The sequence below is a fragment of the Ctenopharyngodon idella genome, chromosome 3 (genome assembly GCF_019924925.1).
Source record: "Ctenopharyngodon idella isolate HZGC_01 chromosome 3, HZGC01, whole genome shotgun sequence".
Lineage (NCBI taxonomy): Eukaryota > Metazoa > Chordata > Actinopteri > Cypriniformes > Xenocyprididae > Ctenopharyngodon > Ctenopharyngodon idella.
Genome location: NC_067222.1, coordinates 8,585,476 through 8,605,227, shown reverse-complemented (window position 1 = coordinate 8,605,227; position 19,752 = coordinate 8,585,476). Strand labels below are relative to the sequence as shown.

Below are 19,752 nucleotides of genomic sequence, written 5' to 3'. Positions count from 1 at the left end.
GAATATTATTTTATTAAAACGCCTATGCTTACATGCTTGTGCTTGTGAAGCTGAGCTAATAGTTTCTTACAAGCGAAAGCCACAAATTTATTTCTGTGCAGAAAAGAAAGTGGCCAAAAATGTAACAAAACCCCTTAAAGTCAATGAGCTTGATCTCCTGAGATGAGCTTAAAGAGGTTTCTGATGCAGAAACACTGATTCAGCGCTCAGTTTTGAGCATCATATCGATAATGAAACTAGACAGAGGAGTTCAAACACTTCCAAATGGACAGGATAAATTCCTCCAAATTTATAAATATATATTTATTTATTTATTATTAGTGTTTGAATTGGATATGGATTTCAATATTTGAAAAGTTTGCAAAATAATGTGCAGCATGATTAATCTGAACTATTTTTTTAATCGATACTGCTGGTGCATGTACTGCTGATACGCCGGAGAGAAGTTATGGATGGCGTCCTGCAGCATGTCGCCCAGATTCATCGTCTCCTTCAGACTGCTGGAGATGCTCATGGGAGCACAGCGACCTGACACACAGAGAGAGGAAGACACAACCACTTAAAACAGGTTGATGAAGTGTAATTTTTCTTTACAAATGTTATTATTGTTTTTTTTTATGTAAATAAATTTGCATCAACATCCCAACTCGATATACTGTACTGTCAAATGTGCATTTCTAAGAGACAAAGTATGTCACATTTTTAATATTGTTAATAATTATGAATTAATCAGGTGCTGGTGCCACCACCAGTGCTACTGCTCTCAAACGTTAGTCTGGAGCCCTGAAGGTACCGTAGATACAACATCAGAGTTTCTGAACAAAAATGAACATAATCCACCAGTAGAAGCTGTATTTGAGGATGAATTCATCTCTTCTGAAGAGACAAAATGTGTTTCAATGAGCCATAAAAACGGGAGTAACAGATTTGATCCCCAGAGAAAAGCAAGGAGTGACTAAATAGCTTAAATTCAATGTAAATCACTTTGGATAAAAGTGTCTGCCAAATACATAAATGTAAAATAAGTGAAATAACTGAATATAATTTTGAATAAAATCTTACATTACAATTAACTCTGAAAACATCATTATTAAACTATTCTGTAGCATACTGGATAAAGTTAAAATGTGAAATGCTGTGAATTCAGATTAGAAAAAGCCAGTTTTGAGTCGTATGTGTTAAAGGGACAACAAAGAACACAAAAACAACATGCCTAAAATTGAAACAAACAAACAAAAAAGCTAATTTGTCATTGAACTTTTTTGTGATTCTTGACACGAGTTTCTCTCGCTGTATGAAACGTTCGACCGAAATAAACACTGACACAGGCCTGCACAACGGTAAACTTGACAGAAAAACACTTTAATGTTAAATGAGATTATACGTCGTAAATAAGAGTTAATTTTGATGGATAAGTAACAAAACATGTTAGGACACACATGTGATTTGCTGAAGTCAAACCTCACCCTCACTGTCTGCCATTATATCAGCAGCTCCGTTAGGATTGTAATGCGAAACTCAACATGACGATGAAACGAGCACAACTGAACTATAAAAACTCGCCTGCGCCCTCCTGTGGACACTTTAAAGCATAACAAATTCAATAAACAGTAAAAAAGCAAAAAAGTTTTTTGTTTTTTTTTTACTTCACAGATCAAACCTATTTCTTCTATTCATATTAAATGATTCCCTGTTTTCATCCATCTCATTTTGTGGTTGACTTTTTTCTGTCAGCTGATCTACTAAACATGAATTATGTAAACTGATACAACAAGCATAAATAATATGACATAAGCAGTGAAAACAGAAGCTGGATAAAGTGAATTATGGATAAAACTCCACAACAAAATGATCAAATTTACATAATTTTGGTTGTCTTGACAGGTGCTTTTTTGGCGGGGATCACGATCACCTATAAGGTTTGTTCAGACAATTATGTCAGTAGGTGAAACTCAAAGTGCCAATAACAACGATTCAAGACACTAAATGGCAATCTACTGGACTACAGCTGCAAAGCTAGTTATAATATGACTATTTGTTTCTTAATCAAATGACTTTATAAACGGGAGTGTCTGTCCTGGAAGAGGTGAATCTTGTCTTGGATATAGCAGTTAATCTAATAAAGATGGTAAAAAAATTATCAACTTTAATTGTAGTCCTTCTAAGACACTAAACTAGAAGAATTGACCAATCGCTGCTTGCCGTCCTGCACAGATCAAGAGTTACACGATTTATTTAACATGCACACTGCATATTTCAATTAATTTAATAGTTTTCAAAGATTTTAGAATTGAACAATTAGAGGAAAACCCAACTGTAAATTAAAAATCACATCTCAGTAAATCACTTCACACGCTTCTTTCAACATCTGAGGTTTATTCTGTTTTATCTGTATCTCACTCATCTTTACATCCGTTTGAGAAAGAAAGAAAGAAAGAAAGAAAGCGCTTGAGAGTGAAAAGAAAATGAAAATACAAACTAAACTGCTTCATTCAAAACTGCAGGTATTTACTATGGTAAAGTTTTCAATGAGAGTAACATGTTTAAGGCATTTCAGTCATGAACTAGTCGCTCCAGTGGTTTATTATGCAGCAGTTTATAATCTAGATACTTCATGTAAATAAATCTTCACGTTACCCTGAAATACACATGTAGAAAGTGCCGAGAAGAGTGTTTGTGTGTATATATGGCACGTCATTATGATTCATAATCATCTGTCAGTCTGGATGTGTCTCACTGACTCCTGCAGATAATAAACCCTCATTAGTGAGTGATTTAAGACGCTCTACATGAGCAGCATCTTCACTTGAGTTTTAATTACATTAAACCAGTGATTCCCAATCTGTGGTACGCAACATGACTCTATTCAAAAGTTTATTTTATTCAAATTCTTTGAATATATCTGTATGTATTTGTAAATCAATTTAGAGCTGCGCGCTCGTGCAGCAGAGCTGATGAAGTCTGTTTAAAAGCTGTCTAATCGTGCTGTCTATGTAGGCATCATCATGATCACCTCCTCACTAGGGTTTGTTTAATGTGTGAATGTGCGTCAGAACTCGTCGTCAGAGCTGAGCAGCAGTGTTTTCTCATTGCTGCTGCTGTTGGAGCGGCTCAGCGGCTCGGCTCGGCTCTGCTGTGTGTACTGCTGATACGCCGGAGAGAAGTTATGGATGGCGTCCTGCAGCATGTCTCCCGGATTCATCGTCTCCTTCAGACTGCTGGAGATGCTCATGGGAGCACAGCGACCTGACACACAGAGAGAGGAAGACAAACGGATTTACTAGTGAAACACAAAGTTGGTCTGGGAAAATATATGGTGAAAGGACGAATCAAATAAGCAACAGCTCGACAAAAGCAAGGCTATAACATTCTACCATGCTACTCTGTGGCAGTAAACACCCGTTCACACCAAGAACTATAACGATAAAGATATAGTTCTAAAAATCGTTCTAAATATAAAAGAATAGAAGTGTCCACACCACAGCTATAACGATAATAACGATATAGCGGAACGATATCATTGGGATCACATTCAGAACAAATTTTTTCCAGCTGTTGAATGATAGAACACTGACAGCCAATCAGAATTCATCCAATTTTAAGGGCGTTTAAAAAGGCAGGCAACATTTCTGAGAAGTTAATCGCGAGGTCCAGAAAAAGCCACCACTGTCTGAAAAGTTAAACCCCCTTTTCAAGGATACTTTAAAGAAAATGGATATATGGAAAACAATCGGCCATACCTTTGGAATAAATGGTGAGAAGTATTAACAATGAGATCATTATACCTGGCTAGCAAACAGTGTAACATAAAATGACCTCAGGTATCCAGCGCTAGTTTCGACAACATTGTCTTGCTTCCTTTGAAGTTGCAGTGAAAAAAACTAGGCGTTGTTTTTAATCCACTATATTGACTTTGTCAGCTAAATTCACTGTTAGATTAGATCGATTACACTAGCTATTCACTTGAAACATAGCATGCTGAGGACATCTGCTGGTTAAAGCTGTGTAAATGCAACAAGAACAGCAAAAACATGTACACACTTTACAAACTGCAGCGCATGAGCTTAGAATAAACAGACCGTTATCGTTCATTGGTGTGGACGCAAATATAGTTATCGTTATAGTTATCGTTCTTGGTGTAAACGGGCCTTAAGAGCTGATGCAGTATATACTAAACTCATGCACAGTATGTATATACTATACCTGGATGACCTACTGCATTTGTCCCAAAGCTCTGTGATTCTATATTCTCAGAACGTTCTGGCAAGGTTCTCTCAAAGTTAAGAACAAACGTTCTTCCAGTAACGTTAATAGAATGTTTGTTCAAAGTTATCTGGTCTTTAATGATGTTATCAAAACGTTAGCACAAAAACATAATTTATATGTCATTTATGGAACTTTTTTCCTGACACGTTTTAGTTGGACGTTTGTTTAACATTTTTTAAATTTTACTAGGATTGTTTCGGAATGTTTAGAGAACATTTAAAAAGTAACATTCCCATAATGTTTGCAGAATGATAAATGAAACGTTTCCTGTTCTAGCTTGTTCTATTCTGAACAATGTCAGAAACTTTTATTAGCGGCACTTCTCGTGTTTATTGCCCTCTTTATGATAAATCGCTTGTATTCCCCGTTTTGAGTCACTTTGGATAAAAGCGTTTGCTAAATGAATAAGTATAAATGTAAACTATATCCCATAATGCAAAGCTTTTGAGTTTAATTCCCAGTGTGATGAATGAACAGTAAATTATATCAGCTATAAAATGTAACCACTTTTTATTAAGTTTATTGAAAAATTTAACTTGTTTAACATGCTATTTTTTTAGGGTTAAAGGCACAATATGTAAGATTTATGGATTAAAATATCCAAAAACCATTAAAACAATGTTATATATTTTGTTGACTTGTGTACTTATGTTATCCCAAATGTTTACAAGAATGTTTAAATCCAGAGAAATAAGCAATTTAAACAGGACACGGACCATGTCCGTGCGTCACCTATCAATGACATCATACCCACGTTACCCTCGGTTTCCGGTTTTATTTTGTAGAAACCATGGAAACACCAAAGACACTTTAATATATGTTTTATTAGACAGGTGAGCAACTGTTTGGATTCATTCATCGACAGAAAACTAATCATGTTATATAGCTCAGCACAGTTAGTCTTGTTTAAATCTCATTTTCTTGATTTACCGTGAGTACCACGTTTTACCATGACTAATATCGATCTAGCTTACTGCGGTGCGCAACAAGTGTCTCATAAGAGCAGCCGAGTGAACGCAGAGTAGCATTACAACTACTTTAAACACACAAATGTATCTTTTATGATAAAACAGTGCTGCGTTACCCACATACTCATGACCGGAAGAAGTGGAAGTGCTCATCTGCGGTATAACAAAAGCTCCACTGCTCTCGAGACGTGTGTCGCGCTCGTTCCGCTCCAACGGCTTTCAGCCACACCCTGCTTCATACTACAGTAATGTTATAATAGCTACTGAATAAATCTTTAATTCATTAGCTCATCCATGAAATTGATTTCTGCCCGAATCGCATCCAGATTCTTTTCCACCGGCTGTAGACGTGAAGACAACACCTCCCATGTTTCCACAAAATCAAGGCATCATCAAGCTACACCTTTGTTTGGAATAAGTGATCTCTAGTGGCAAAAATGGCATATTGTGCCTTTAAGGTTAGATCTCACACTATTGAGCATTTAATTGGACAAAATTTCTGTAAATGGACAAATGAGTTAATCAGTATTTAATATTCTAGGTAGTCAGTGCAGAGATGAACAACATGAGATCACATAACAAAATGAATGGAATAAAATGAAAGTTTTCATCTATAGACATACAGAGCATGTATCAAAGTCTATTATGTATTAAATGAATAGTAAGTACACAGTAAACCTACCGTACTGGCCATAGACAGGAACACAACCTGAGAGAGAGACAGAGATGGACACAACATACAGAGGGGGAAGAAGTGGAAACACAGCCAGGATTGAGGGATGATAGAAATGAGAGAGGGGAAGCAAAAGAGGAAGATCAGTTCAGAAACCTTCAGAGTCTGAGACACAGACGTATTTCAGCTTTATAAATGTGTTCAATCTTCAGCGCCACGGCAAAATAAATCATGTCTCATCTGAGTGAAAGTGACTCACAACTGTGAAACTGAAAAATGCTCAAATGAATCAGGATAAAATCAAACAGTTTGTGAATCTGAATTTAGTCTAAACTAATCATGAAAACCAAATTTATCACTATAAGTGTGCAAGTGTGTTTCTGAAGATATAAGATGGTTTGTGATCAGATCACACAACACTGCTTTACTCTTGTATTTAACGCTGTGATCGTATATATCTAGAGACAGATGTTAACAGCTGCTGTATGTTTGATCTGTATTTCCTGCTCAGTGATTGGTTGTTCAGTGATGTTGTGTTTGTTACCCTGTATATCGAGTCTCTTGTCCATGTAGACCTTGTATGTGAACGCGTGTCTGAGCGCCAGAGCGGCGAAAAACATCTCGATGCAGATGATGAAGTTCTGGTAACCGGCGGCAACAGTCCCCTCCCCCACAGTGACATCAGGAGAGTTGATGCGAGGAATGGCGCCGCACTTCTCCAGAATCGCCAACAGCATCCCTATGTCACACAAGACAATATATATTCACTTAAGAAGACATTTATCTTTCATTTTGTGTTTCTTTTGGAGATCTGAATGTAAAAATAATGCATGTTTCAAAACATATGTTTAGATTTCATATTTTATTTTAATTTTAGATATTTAGATTCATATTTAAGAATCATGTTCTTTATTTAACAATAATATATAGTTTCATATAACAACAACAGCATGTCTTCATCACACAAGGCAATACAATTTTTGTACAGTATGATGTTTCAATAAGAAAAAAAAAATTTTTTTTAATCTTTTATTTTGTTGTTTAACATCTTTTTTTTTTTTTTTTTTAAATGTATAAAGAGTTTGGAGTGCTGATTATAAAAATAAACAAAACAATTGTAGTTTTTCAAATAACATTTAGACGTATATTTTGTTTTAATTTGAGATATTTAGATTTATATTTAAGAATTATACTCATTATTTAACAATACTTTTTAGTTTAATATCTCAAAGCAACAACAACTGCATCCCTACATCACACAAAAAAAGTTTTTCTTCTGATCATCAGTAAAACAAAATACAATTGTTTTATTAACATGTTCTTTAAAATGTACATCATTTCCAGTCTTATTTAAAAATTGTATATTGTTATAAATACTAAATGTAAAAACTAATATAAAACATTTGTAAATTTTCTCATTTAGATTAACATTTTGTTTAAACTTAAATTTCAGATATTGTTTATTACTTATTTTTATTATATTTAAGAATCATATAGATCAATAATATTTAGATTAACATCTTATAATTATATCATTTTAATATTATGAACATTTTAAGATATATTTAAGAATTATATTTGTTTTAACAATAATTTAATATTTAAAAATAACATGTTACAAAACAATTGTAGTTTTTCACACATTTAAATGTATATTTTGTTTTAATCCTAGATATTTAGATTTGTATTTAAGAAATGTATATTATTTAACAGTAATATTTAGTTTAATATCTTATAACAACAAAGAAATAGTTTTTTTTTTTGCTGTCATTACTTTAAAAATTAATTTGTCATATTTGACGTTCTTTAACATTTTCAGCATTTCCAGTCTTTTTAATGTAAAAATTGTTACAAAACATTTGTAATTTCACACACATTTAGATTTATAATTTTTTAATAAAATTTTTAATAATTTTTTAACATTTAAACTGAAGATATTGTTTACTATTTATTATTTTTATTACATTTAAAAATTATATTCATATTTTTTACAATAATATTTAGACTAACATCTTATTTTACCAAGTTTTTAAATAATTTAAAATCATTTTATTTCTGTTTAATAAACATGCTTTATTTTACATTCAGTGGCCTGTATGATGTTGCTTGTCACGTGTTGATAGTTTTTCGAATGTGTTTTGCAAATAAAGAGTGCACTACATGTGAATTCATCCTGATTTAATGAGAAAATCCTCAGATAAGATTCATTCTAAAAGCACTTGAACTCCTGTTATTTAGGACCCAAATCAAATGTCAAACCACAGGTCAGTGCAGATGATGTGGAGATGAAGACTCACCCTGCCAGAAGGAGAGGAAGATGACGGATTTGACCATGAGGAACTTGAGCATGGGGCCGTACGGCTCCAACAGCTCTCGAGTGGCGAAGTAGAACAGGAAGAGAGCGTAGAGAGAGAGACTGACTGAGACGTTATAGATGATTGTCACGTATAAATAACCGCTGGCCGCGCTGGAGAGACAGACAGAGAGATGCTTTAATAAACCGTCACTGATATCTGTGTGTCATATGTGTGTGTGTGATGATTGAGATGAATGCACACACTTGAAGTCTCCGTCTCTGTATTTCCCAAAGGCCTGAAGGATCACGGTGATCATGGCCATCAGCGGCTTCACCACACAGAACTGCAGCGTCGCCTGAAAGAAACACGTTTATTCATGAACTCATTAAAAACACAATTTATACAGATAATCGCTTCTACAATGAACATCTTCTCAATGTGATATGAATATATTAGTTTTCTAAAGGTCATAAAGGGACAATACCTGATTAAAACAAGCTTTTATATTAAAAAAAACAACTACAGTTTTGATTTAAACCATTAAAATATGTTAGTAATGAAACATAATTGTTTTATTATTTTTAATAATTTGCTGCCAAATCAAGTTTGAAAGAAGAAAACTATAAAAATGCTGTGTGAAATTCCAAGTAATCTCACAATATTAATGTATCGAAAATTGAAATCTGTAAAAATACTTGCTACTATAAGTGTTTGATTTTTATTTTTTGCAAATAAAGAAAATTTTGCAATTTTTTTTTTTTTTTTTTTTTTTGCATTTGTACATTTATTATTATATGCAGTTTTAGAGTCATTAAATTGAATATAATTTTTGAAACACATTACATGCTCCCAAAATTTGGCACAAGTGTTTAAAATATATTTAAGACATTTTGAAAGTACGATTTTATATCGTACTTGTCATTGAATCATTCAAGAGATTCGCTCAAAAATGCTGATTCATCCAGCAATGAAACAAAAGTCTTTTTGAGTGATTCACTGAAATACTCATTCAAACTAAAAATTTTAATTAATTAAATATTTTACTGGTACTCTTTGCGTTTCGGTCAAAAATACAGTACATTCATTTTAGTGAAATGAATGCACTATATTTTAGTTCGATAATGTTTTTATTTAATTTTTGGGATTTTTAGGGGATTTTTTGGTGCTAAATTATATTTAAGCTGTAGTTAATCCATTTATTCACTTATTGGGCATGGCAATTTCCAACTTAAACTGTCATACATTTTCGAAGACAAAGAATACATTTTCGAAGACTCTTTTTAAAGACAACACTTGGCAATTTACTGCTGAAGTGAAAAAATGTTTTAAAAAGTTAATGTAAAAAACGTTACAGAATTTTACATTTATTGTTATGAAAAATGACAATAAATGTATTTATTGTAGCACAAAAATACTGTTTTCAATTTTTATATGAAATATATATTTTCAAAAACACTAAACCTGAAAGTAAATCTAAACAAGTTGTGTTCCAAATTTGAGCTTGATATCTCAAAAATTGAGGTTTCAGCCAGATTTTGTTTGGCTGCAGTACCAAACGCTTCCACTAGATGAAATTCGTCTTCCATTCATTACCAAGGTGCTCATTTTTGACCGCGAAGAGCACAAGTTTGACTAATTTTTTCAGGACCTAATCACCTTTCTGAATCATGTGTGTTCACATAGCAAGTGCCAAAACATTTACCAAGTTTTGTACCATACCGATTAAGTAAAAAACAAAAAAAAAAAAAAAAAAAAAAACAACGTAATATTTTTTGATCAAAAATGACCAAAGAGCATCAGAGGGTTGAAGAAATTAACATTTTGTCAGAATCTCTTGTTAATTACATGCTACATTGTTTAGTCCATTCAGGATTGTGGGAGATTCGTGATGTCTATTATTTTAAACGAAAACCTGTTTTCAATCAATTTATCCAGCTCTATTATCTGTCATTGAGAAACGAGTGTGTTTCTGATACCTGTTTGCAGAAGCGCAGGAAGCCGATGGAGTACGTTCTGCCCCACAGACAACAAGTCCCGTAAACACAACTGGACCTGAACAAACACACACATTTATCTCAGACCAGCTCAAATAACATCTGACAGAGAAACAGAGAGAATCGCTGAACTCACTGGATGGGTTTCCCTCTGATCTCGGCCATGATGGCGCTCTCGCCGCCCAGATATTCATAACACAAACTCAAGAAGTTATAGATCACAAACGCTGCAGAAACACACACAGAGAGATATAGAATCAGCACAGAAAATACAAATCACCATCTCACAATTTATTCTCCAAAACACCAATGAGATTAAACAGAGATTTCTAAATCTGTGCTCAGATTTGATAAAGATCCCAAAAGTCAGAGATTTCATTATAAACTCAAACATTTCTCATCAAATGTTCTCTTACTGTATTGACGACTAGTGACTAGAGTTTTATTTCTCCTCAGGAATTTTAGGAGAAACATCTGAAACAAAAGGTAATTAACCAGAACATAACAGAGCAGTGAAAGAGAAAGCTCTGAGGAATCAAAGTTCCCTCGGTGTAACTGTACTAGTGCTGCAGCAGGTGTTTATATTTAACAGGTCTAGACGTGACCGACATCTCAACATCACATTCCTCACAGTGATTTATCACCTCAGTATCACACACACAGGGCTTAACATTAACAATGCGGGTGGATTTCCAAAATTCAGCTAAATGCAGGTGTATTTAAGCAGTGGCATGTAACACAGTCTCTTATAATAGCCCCTTTGGTGGGTTGTATTTTATATATAAATGTATTTCAAGTGTAGTCTTTTAAAAAGGCATCTGAAATAATAAACTAAGTGCAACATAGTGTTGTCAAAAATATTGATTTTTCCATACATATCAATACTGAAATATCTGAAACGCTTTCAATTGTCAAGTTGACACATAAACCCGCCTTGTTTCATTTGCTCCAGATGAATATTGTTGGTGTTACACAGCAAAATCTCCAGAGTTAAATCAACTCTGCTCAGAGAACATATGGTCCCTCTCTACATAGAGTTAAAAATAACACTGAAGCAGAGTTAAAGTTAATGAGATAACATGCTGTTTGTGGAGTTGTCTAATCAGATCTTGAGAGATTGTATGTCTTTTATCTTCAGTTGATTTCATCTAAGGCTGTAGCTGAAGTCAGATGTAGTTCTTGTGTTTCTCTTCAGTGATTCTGCTTGTTAACATCAGGTGTTCATCACTAATGCTCAATCATAACTTAATCACTTAATTATCTCACTAACTTTAACTCTGCTTCAGTGTTACTTTAACACTAAATAGAGAGGGACTATATGAAAATCTGAGCAGAGTTGATTTAACTGGGGATTTTGCTGTGTACAAGGCTTGAATTTCGGCGTGGGATTGCACGTATTACGCATAATTTTACTCATTCCCGCAGATGTTATGCTCACATGAACATAAAGCCACCTCTCAGTACTAAATTCAGTTCTTTTTCACTGTTTATTGCGCTAAAACAGTCAAATACACACAAAATAATGTCAAAATGCGGGTCTTGGCGAGTATTCATGTAAACACAGTCAGTTATGTTTTAAGTAAACGTAAACAATTGAGAAAGAAAACGCATGTGTCAAGTCTTAAAGTGACAGCAGCCTAATATACCTGCTGCCAAATTATGAGATAATATTAAAAATGTCTCTTTCCCCCATGGTATTGATGTCAAAATTCTGAGTGTTTAGTAACTTTGGAAAACCACTAGACACAGTGGCTGGTGAGTAGAAAAAGTTCATGTCAAGCCCTGAACACATAACATCCTGATAATGTTTCTACAGCTCTGTTAGACTGAGCCAAAGACTTTAAATACAGAAAGATGGTGCATTCGTATTATAATGAATGGGAGAAAATGCAACGTGTAATATGGCGGAATAAGTCCCGCCTTCTAAATAAAATATCCAATCAGCAATTGGTAAAGTCATCGCGTCACTGCAGCTGCCGTTAGAAGCACCAGTTCCTATAGAAACAGTCAGTGTTCTGAGATGCGTGGTTATGACTGCGAAATGCACATTAGCTTGGTCCAGCCTGAAAAATACTGTTTTTCGTCATGAGTCGAGCATTATAAACAATTTATGAGTGAGCTGTTGTCAGATTTCATTGGTGATTTTTCAAATATGACATTTAATCATAAACTTGGTGAACAGCTTTAGAGAATTTGATGTCTCCCCATTCAAAGAGATAGGAGCTGCAATTGCACGCCTGAGAGGAGGTTCAAAGATGGCTGCCGAGTGAAATGACTTGACTTAAAGGGACTTTGACTGAGCTCAACCTGCAGATAAAAATTTAAACTATTCATAAAAACATACTGTACTAACATTTAGGTGTTCTGGAGTAATCATGAAATGTCAATACTTAGCCAGTTACTGTTTCTATAATAAAGCTGTGTTAACATGGTATTAGCTCACTGATTTATAATATATAATATAGAGATCTGTGTTTCTCATCACTGACTCTACAGAAAAATGAAAGTCAATGAAGGAAGGACTGTGAAAGCATCAGTATTAGATTTCAAGCAAAACATGACATTGGATGATTTATATAGGATTGTGTGAAAAACTTGAAGTAGCCAATAAGAACGCAGAATCGCAGTTTGAATGTGAATTTAAGGAAGTGGAATTCCAAAAAAAAAAAAATCTCGCTTTTTTTGCAGCATCTCACCCATGAAACGGCATTCTAAAAACACAGCGGTCAAGTTAAAAAAAGACACGTAAACTCACTCTTAATAACTTTGCCTTTTTTCTCATTCCACTGCCTGCGTCTCATTTTTATAACGCAATAACACATTTCTGAATGAAGAGCCACTTAAGAAGTGATGTGTTTTACGTTCATAAAGCGTCACATGAGAGCGGTTAATCAGGCGCGCCGGCGCCATCATGAGGTCGGATCATTTTCTTCTCCTAATGCGGTTTTCATTGCTGTATTGTCAACATGTCTAATTGTAACGCTTGCTAACATTTTTATTCAAAATCGCGATTTCTCGATTTGAAAAATAATAAAATCGAGGCAAAACATTAAATTCGAATTAATCGAAAAAAATCGGGAAAATCGCCCAGCCCTAAACTAACGTGAACAAACAATGATCAATGAATATATTTTTAAAGCATTTATTTTTGCTTTACACAATACAGACTGTTTCAAAGCAGCGTCACAGAAATAAACAAGAAAATAACTGTTAATGCTGCGAAAAAGTCATCAATTATTACATTTTCATCTTCCCATGCCCCTGCCGACAGCTTCATTGATTGTAAAAGGAGCGCTCTTTATTTGCTTTCAGTCACAATTTGAATAAGTTTTTGTTTTTCATGAGACTTTATGACTTTTCCTACTTTTCCATATATCAGGGAGTTGGCTCTTCTGCTGCCATCTACTGGTTATACTTTGTTTGCATTAGTTTTCCTTCATCTTTTAACTTTTAGTTTTACAAAACACATTAAAATTTGAAGGATTTGAAGTGTCGGAAAAAGTGTGAAGCACTTTAAAAAGTCCTTGAAAAGTTCTTGAATTTCACTCTCAAAAATTTCCATGAGCCCTGAAATGAATAATGTAAAAACATTCAACCATTTCTGCGACCATGGTTACAGTTAAATCCATGGTGAACATTGGTGATTTGTTTTTGTGGACTGGAGATCCTTATATAACTCATTCATTTTGATAGTATCAGTGCAGTCAAAACCATAATAATGTCTGAGTATTAGTCAGAATCGAAGTTCAGAAGGCTTCACAGACACTCACACGGCACTCACGCGTTTTCTGCGTCTTGTGTGACGGTATATTTAAACACACAGTGATGAGTCTGACCTTCGTAGCAGTCGCGGACGGTGTCGAAGTAAACGTAGTACTCCTCGTTGGTGAAGAACAGCAGACTGAGCCACGAGTCGAAGGCGTAGATGGGCACGATGAAGAGGATGCGCACGATGTGCCGCTGCTCATTAGGAGTGTTATAATAACGCAAGTGCATGTAGATCTGAGACACACACAGACACAGATCAGTTACTGTCAGTTATTACATATTCATTATCATGCCTATTCATATTCTGCTGTTTATTATTCTTCAGTAAATGTATGCAGCACATATTGATGCTTTATTATATATACAACAATCATGGCAAAAAAAGCAGAAATACAGCGTCCTGTTTAAGTTAGAAAACGTGTGAATGAATGATAACAGTTTGTGTGTTTGTGTGTCAGTGGAGCAGGTGGCTTTTTCATCACCAGAACTCTCCATGTGTTTCACAGGTTCACATAAGCTGAACACAAACACAAACACACACACACACACACACACACACACACACACACACACACTGCAGACTGAGTTCTAAATGCAGTTGCTATGCAACCACCTCTGCTCTCTGATGTCTTGCCACCTGTTGCCAGAGCAACTGCTCATCACTATCTTTGTCAGGATTTCCCAACAACTTCAATTACACCTGGTATCTTATGTAATGTGAACGTTACAATAAATAGATCATGAATTACACAATGTCATGTTGTTACTGCAAATCATTAAAGCCACTTAATGAATCATCTATCATATATTATAAGTGAGGTATATTAAATTAAATAGAAAAAACAATTCAAAACATATATAAAATGTATTTATTTGCTTTCATATTCATATTATTATTATTCAACATACAAAAAAAAAATGTTATTAAATATATATTTTAGGAATACTATATATAGTACAGGTGCTGGTCATATAATTAGAATATCATGAAAAAGTTCCTTTTTTTATTGTAAATTATTTTTAAAAATGAAACTCATATATTCTAGATTCCCTACATGTAAAGTAAAACATTTCAAAAGTTTTTTTTTTAAATTTTGATGATTAGAGCGTACAGCTCATGAAAGTCCAAAATCCAGTATCTCAAAATATTAGAATATTTTCTAAGATCAATCAAAAAATGGATTTGCTAAACAGAAAAGTTCAAGTTCTTTAAAGTATGTTCATTTGTGCACTCAATACTTGGTCGGCAGCACATATTACAGCAAATGACTTGCTCCTAGCACAAATTACAGCATCAGTGAAGTGTGGCCTGGAAGTGATTAGCCTGTGGCACTGCTGAGGCACTATTGAGCCTTCAGATCATCTGTATATTGTTGGATCGACTGTTTCTCATCTTTCTCTTGAAAATATCCCATAGATTCAGGTCAGGCATGTTGGCTGGCCAATAAAGCACAGTAATATCATGGTCAGCAAACCACTTGGAAGTGGTTTTTGCACTGTGGGCAGGTACTAAAGTCCTGCTGGAAAAGGAAATCAGCATCTCCATAAAGCTTGTCAGCAGATGGAAGCATAAAGTGCTCCAAAATCTCCTGGAAGATGGCTGCATTGACTTTGCACTTGATAAAACACAATGGACCAACACCAGCAGACATCACGGCCCCCCCAAATCATTATTGACTTCAGAAACTTCACACTAGACTTCAAGCAGCTTGGATTCTGTGCCTCTCCAGTCTTCCTTCAGACTCGGGGACCATGATTTCAACATGAAATGCAAAATTTACTTTTATCTGAAAAGAGGACTTTCGACCACTGTTCACTGTCCAGTTCTTTTTCTCCTTAGCCCAGGTAAGATGCTTCTGACATTGTTTCTGTTTCAGAAGTGGCTTGGTAGTCCTTTTCCTGAAGATGTCTGAGTGTGGTGACTCTTGATGCGCTGACTCCGGCTTCATTCTACTCATTGTGAAGCTCTCCCAAGTGTTTGAATCGGCTTTACTTGACAGTATTCTCAAGCTTGCGGTCATCCCTGTTGCTTGTGCACCTTTGCCTACCCAATTTCTTCCTTCCAGTCAACTTTGCATTTAATATGCTTTGATATTTCACTCTGTAAACAGCCACCCCATTCAGTAATGACCTTCTGTGACTTATTCTCTTTGTGGAGGGTGTCAATGATTGTCTCCTGGACCATTGCCAATTCAGCAGTCTTCCCCATTAGTGTGGTTTCAAAGAACAAGAGATACCCGGAATTTATACTGTAGGGATGGTCATTTAATGAAACTCAAATGTAAATATTCTAATATTTTGAGATACTGGATTTTGGACTTTCATTAGCTGTACGCTCTAATCAACAAATTTAAAAAAAAAAAACTTTTGAAATGTTTTACTTTACATGTAGGGAATCTAGAATATATGAAAGTTTCATTTTTTTAAATAAATTACAATAAAAAAAAAAAACTTTTTCATGATATTCTAATTATATGACCAGCACCTGTATATTTATATTTGTCAATATATAATATAGAAATAAAAAATAATTATATTAATATATAAAAAATAAATGATTATATAATATAAATAATATGATGCATGTTAAATAGAAAAAAATAATGCAAAATATAAAATTTATTTATCTGCTTTCATATTAATATTGTTATTATTCAATACACAGATTTTTTTTTTATATTATATTATATTATATAATTTCTATATATTATATTTATATACATTCAATATATAGAATATATAATAATATATAGTATATATAATTTTAAGAATGCTATATATAGTATATTTATATCATATTAATATTGTTCAATATATAATATAGAAAAAAGTAATTATATATATATAATATGATGCATGTTAATTAAAATAGAAAAAATAATGCATATATATATATATATCATATATCAAATGTATTTATTTGCTTTCATATTGTTATTTAATATATAATAGAAAAAAATGTAATTATGTCTATAATAATTATATAAATATATAATAAATAATTCTAAGAATACTATATATGCTTTAATATTCATAATATTCTTTAATGCATCACATTAAAATGTATATAATAAATGTATAATATTATATATCTATACATATATTTTTATTTTTAGATTTATATATTAAATATAAACATTTAAAGGAACACTCCACTTTTTTTGAAAATAGGCTCATTTTCCAACTCCCCTAGAGTTAAACAGTTGAGTTTTACCATTTTCGAATCCATTCAGCCGATCTCCGGGTCTGGCGGTACCACTTTTAGCATAGCTTAGCATAGTTCATTGAATCTGATTAGACCGTTAGCATCTCGCTCAAAAATGACCAATGAGTTTCAATGTTTCTCCTATTTGCTGCCGTACCATGAGTGCAGCAGGCGCAATGATATTGCTCAGCATCTCTCACAAATGTCTCCATGGTTGCAAGGTACGCTCCCTGTGCAAGCAGGGGGTCACAGGCGCTGCGTAATATCATTGCGCCTGCTGCACCCATGGTACGACAGCAAAGTTCCTTGATCATTACGCCAGAATGAGAGTATAGTTCCTAGTCATATTGGCCTAGAAAACTGCAACTTTTAATTTTCCGTCGGTCTTAGTACACGAAACTCTTTGGTCATTTTTGAGCGAGATGCTAACGGTCTAATCAGATTCAATGAACTATGCTAAGCTATGCTAAATGTGGTACCGCCAGACCCGGAGATCGGCTGAATGGATTCATAAACGGTAAAACCCAACTGTTTAACTCTAGGGGAGTTGGAAAATGAGCTTATTTTCAAAAAAAGTGGAGTGTTCCTTTAATATGATTGTAATTTATTATTATTACTACAATAAATATCACAAAAATCATAAAGTATCATAAAAATAATTGTTATATTTAATCAAAAGATAACATATACTCTGACCTTATGACATATAAATAAATAATTAAAATACAACTAGATATAAATATATAATAATTAAAATGTAATAGATCCCCTAGATAACGTTTGTTTAATGGAAGAGTCTCATGGGTGAGTTTATGCAATAATTATATGTTTATGAATATAAATGTGTGTTTCACCTGTTGGCAGGTGAGCAGCAGCGCTGTCCAGGTGAAGATCCCAGAGATGGTTTGAGCAGCGGGGGTCATGAGGAAGATGGGCGTCTCTGGGGCGACCACTGGAGTCTCCCACGTCCGGTTGTGACCCTCAGGGGTCACCGTAACGACCCCGGGCCCCGGCGCCATGCCAACCAGAGAGCCGTTCAATAGAGACACGCTCCTCCTCCACAGCAGAGCCATCTGCAGATGAGAGCCAATCAGAGCACGGCAAACACCAAGGAGAGGAGCCCATTCTAATAACAACCAAAGCAATTCAATCATCAAAGTAAAGAAGTTCACTAGTGTCATGTGACAACACACAATGGGTGAATTATACAATGACACTAAAACACTGTCCTAAAGCGATGTGGATTTTGAACGTCGTACCATAGTAAAACCATGGTATTCTTTGAAGTACGTAAGAATAAGCTGACATGATCCTCCTGCAGTGATGATAAAGCATCAATGACATCATCTCAACCCTGTGTGTGTGTGTGTGTGTGTGTGTGTGTGTGTGTGTGTGTGTGTGTGTGTGTGTGTCTCTCTCTTCCAGGAAGTGGATAGTCTCAGTGTTGTTGCCATGTCAACCCGATCGTCTGGAGACCGCAGCAGTATCACAACATGACTGACCGAAACACTGATCATATCTGAATATAAACATCACAGATAACAAATACAATATAGATTTCTAACAGTGGCTCTAACAGATTATTCTCTCATTATTATTAGAGAGAATAATCTATTATTAGTCCAAACTAATAATTAAAACATTTAACTCATACTGTATATGAAAAGATATGACTGAAACTTGACATTTAGCTATTTTAAATATACATGAAGTACCATCTAGTGTACTTGAACTGTTGTTTGATTAAGTGATTGTTGTAATTTATTTGAAAGAGTTACTTAAAATTAAATTAAATTAGAGCATCCAAAATTACATAAAAATCAAGAAGGCATATTGTGGGTGGTTCGTTGCATAATCTTATTCATATACCATAATATTTACAAGGTACACAATGTACTTCTACGAAGTAATGTTACTAAAGAATACCATGGTATCCTGTCCAAAAACATGGTAACATCAAAGTTTATTTTAGTAGACTAATATCCATCTTTACGCATATAAAGGCTCTCAATTCAAACAGTCGCTATTTCTTTTAAGTATAAGGATGAGATAAACGGATCTTTTTATAAACATAAAGCGATCAGGCCTTTCGTTTCTGTCCATCAACTAACCGTCAAACACATTATTTCACATAATTGGCTGTTTGTGTGGCTTCCAGAAGATCTGATCACTGATACGCATCGTAAGACTGAAGATTCAGAGATCAGCGACTTTACAGTTCACACACTTCTGACTCTTTATCGATACTGACACAAACGAGAGCGCTTCTAATGTCCGCGATCCGTTTGATGGATGATAACGCGCGCGCTGCAGTGTGTCGCGTCGCGTGAGGATGCGCTGATGTTTCTAAAGCTGTTTTGATTTAATACAGATCTTCTGAAACAAAACACAACCACACTCACGTTATTCAGTGGATTCCGCTCATCTGCAGCTCTCTCAGGTCGTGAAATCCCGCATGATGTTTTGTTCCGCGATGCGCTCCTCCGTCCGCTGGCGCTCGCTCCCTGTGACGTCACCGAGGCCGCAACGGCGCTCGCGCTGGAAGGAACACGGGGGCGAGCCCGCCAGGCGACAGTTCATA

The 19,752-nt window shown here is 34.6% G+C and overlaps 1 protein-coding gene across 4 annotated transcripts; it reads right to left on the bottom strand.

Moving 5' to 3' along the window:
- Nucleotides 1-376: 376 nt before the first annotated feature.
- LOC127509956 (transmembrane protein 184B-like) lies at nucleotides 377-19,721 on the bottom strand. Of its 4 annotated transcripts, none has more exons than XM_051889370.1 (10): nucleotides 19,574-19,721; nucleotides 18,026-18,244; nucleotides 14,035-14,200; nucleotides 10,335-10,425; nucleotides 10,181-10,256; nucleotides 8,468-8,559; nucleotides 8,205-8,374; nucleotides 6,452-6,646; nucleotides 5,917-5,943; nucleotides 377-528 (listed from the first exon to the last, which is right to left on the bottom strand). In XM_051889370.1, the coding sequence occupies exons 2-10, from the start codon at nucleotides 18,242-18,244 to the stop codon at nucleotides 392-394; spliced, it is 1,173 nt and encodes a 390-aa protein (XP_051745330.1). In that variant the 5' UTR covers nucleotides 19,574-19,721; the 3' UTR covers nucleotides 377-391. The 4 variants fall into 4 exon arrangements, with proteins under 4 accessions (XP_051745330.1, XP_051745326.1, XP_051745328.1 ...); XM_051889366.1 differs by lacking the exon at nucleotides 377-528 and adding an exon at nucleotides 2,357-3,246; XM_051889368.1 differs by lacking the exon at nucleotides 377-528 and adding an exon at nucleotides 2,357-3,246 and having other exon boundaries at nucleotides 18,026-18,297; nucleotides 19,574-19,698.
- Between the last annotated feature and the right edge of the window lie 31 nt (nucleotides 19,722-19,752).

Bases quoted from the DNA above. Each gene is read 5' to 3' on its own strand.
- LOC127509956 (XM_051889366.1), bottom strand. From the start codon at position 18,244: ATGGCTCTGCTGTGGAGGAGGAGCGTGTCTCTATTGAACGGCTCTCTG. The intron at 14,201-18,025 runs GTGAAACACACA...TGTGTGTCTCAG, and splicing joins TGCTGCTCACCTGCCAACAG to ATCTACATGCACTTGCGTTA. The intron at 3,247-5,916 runs GTAGGTTTACTG...TCTGTGTGTCAG, and splicing joins TCCTGTCTATGGCCAGTACG to GTCGCTGTGCTCCCATGAGC.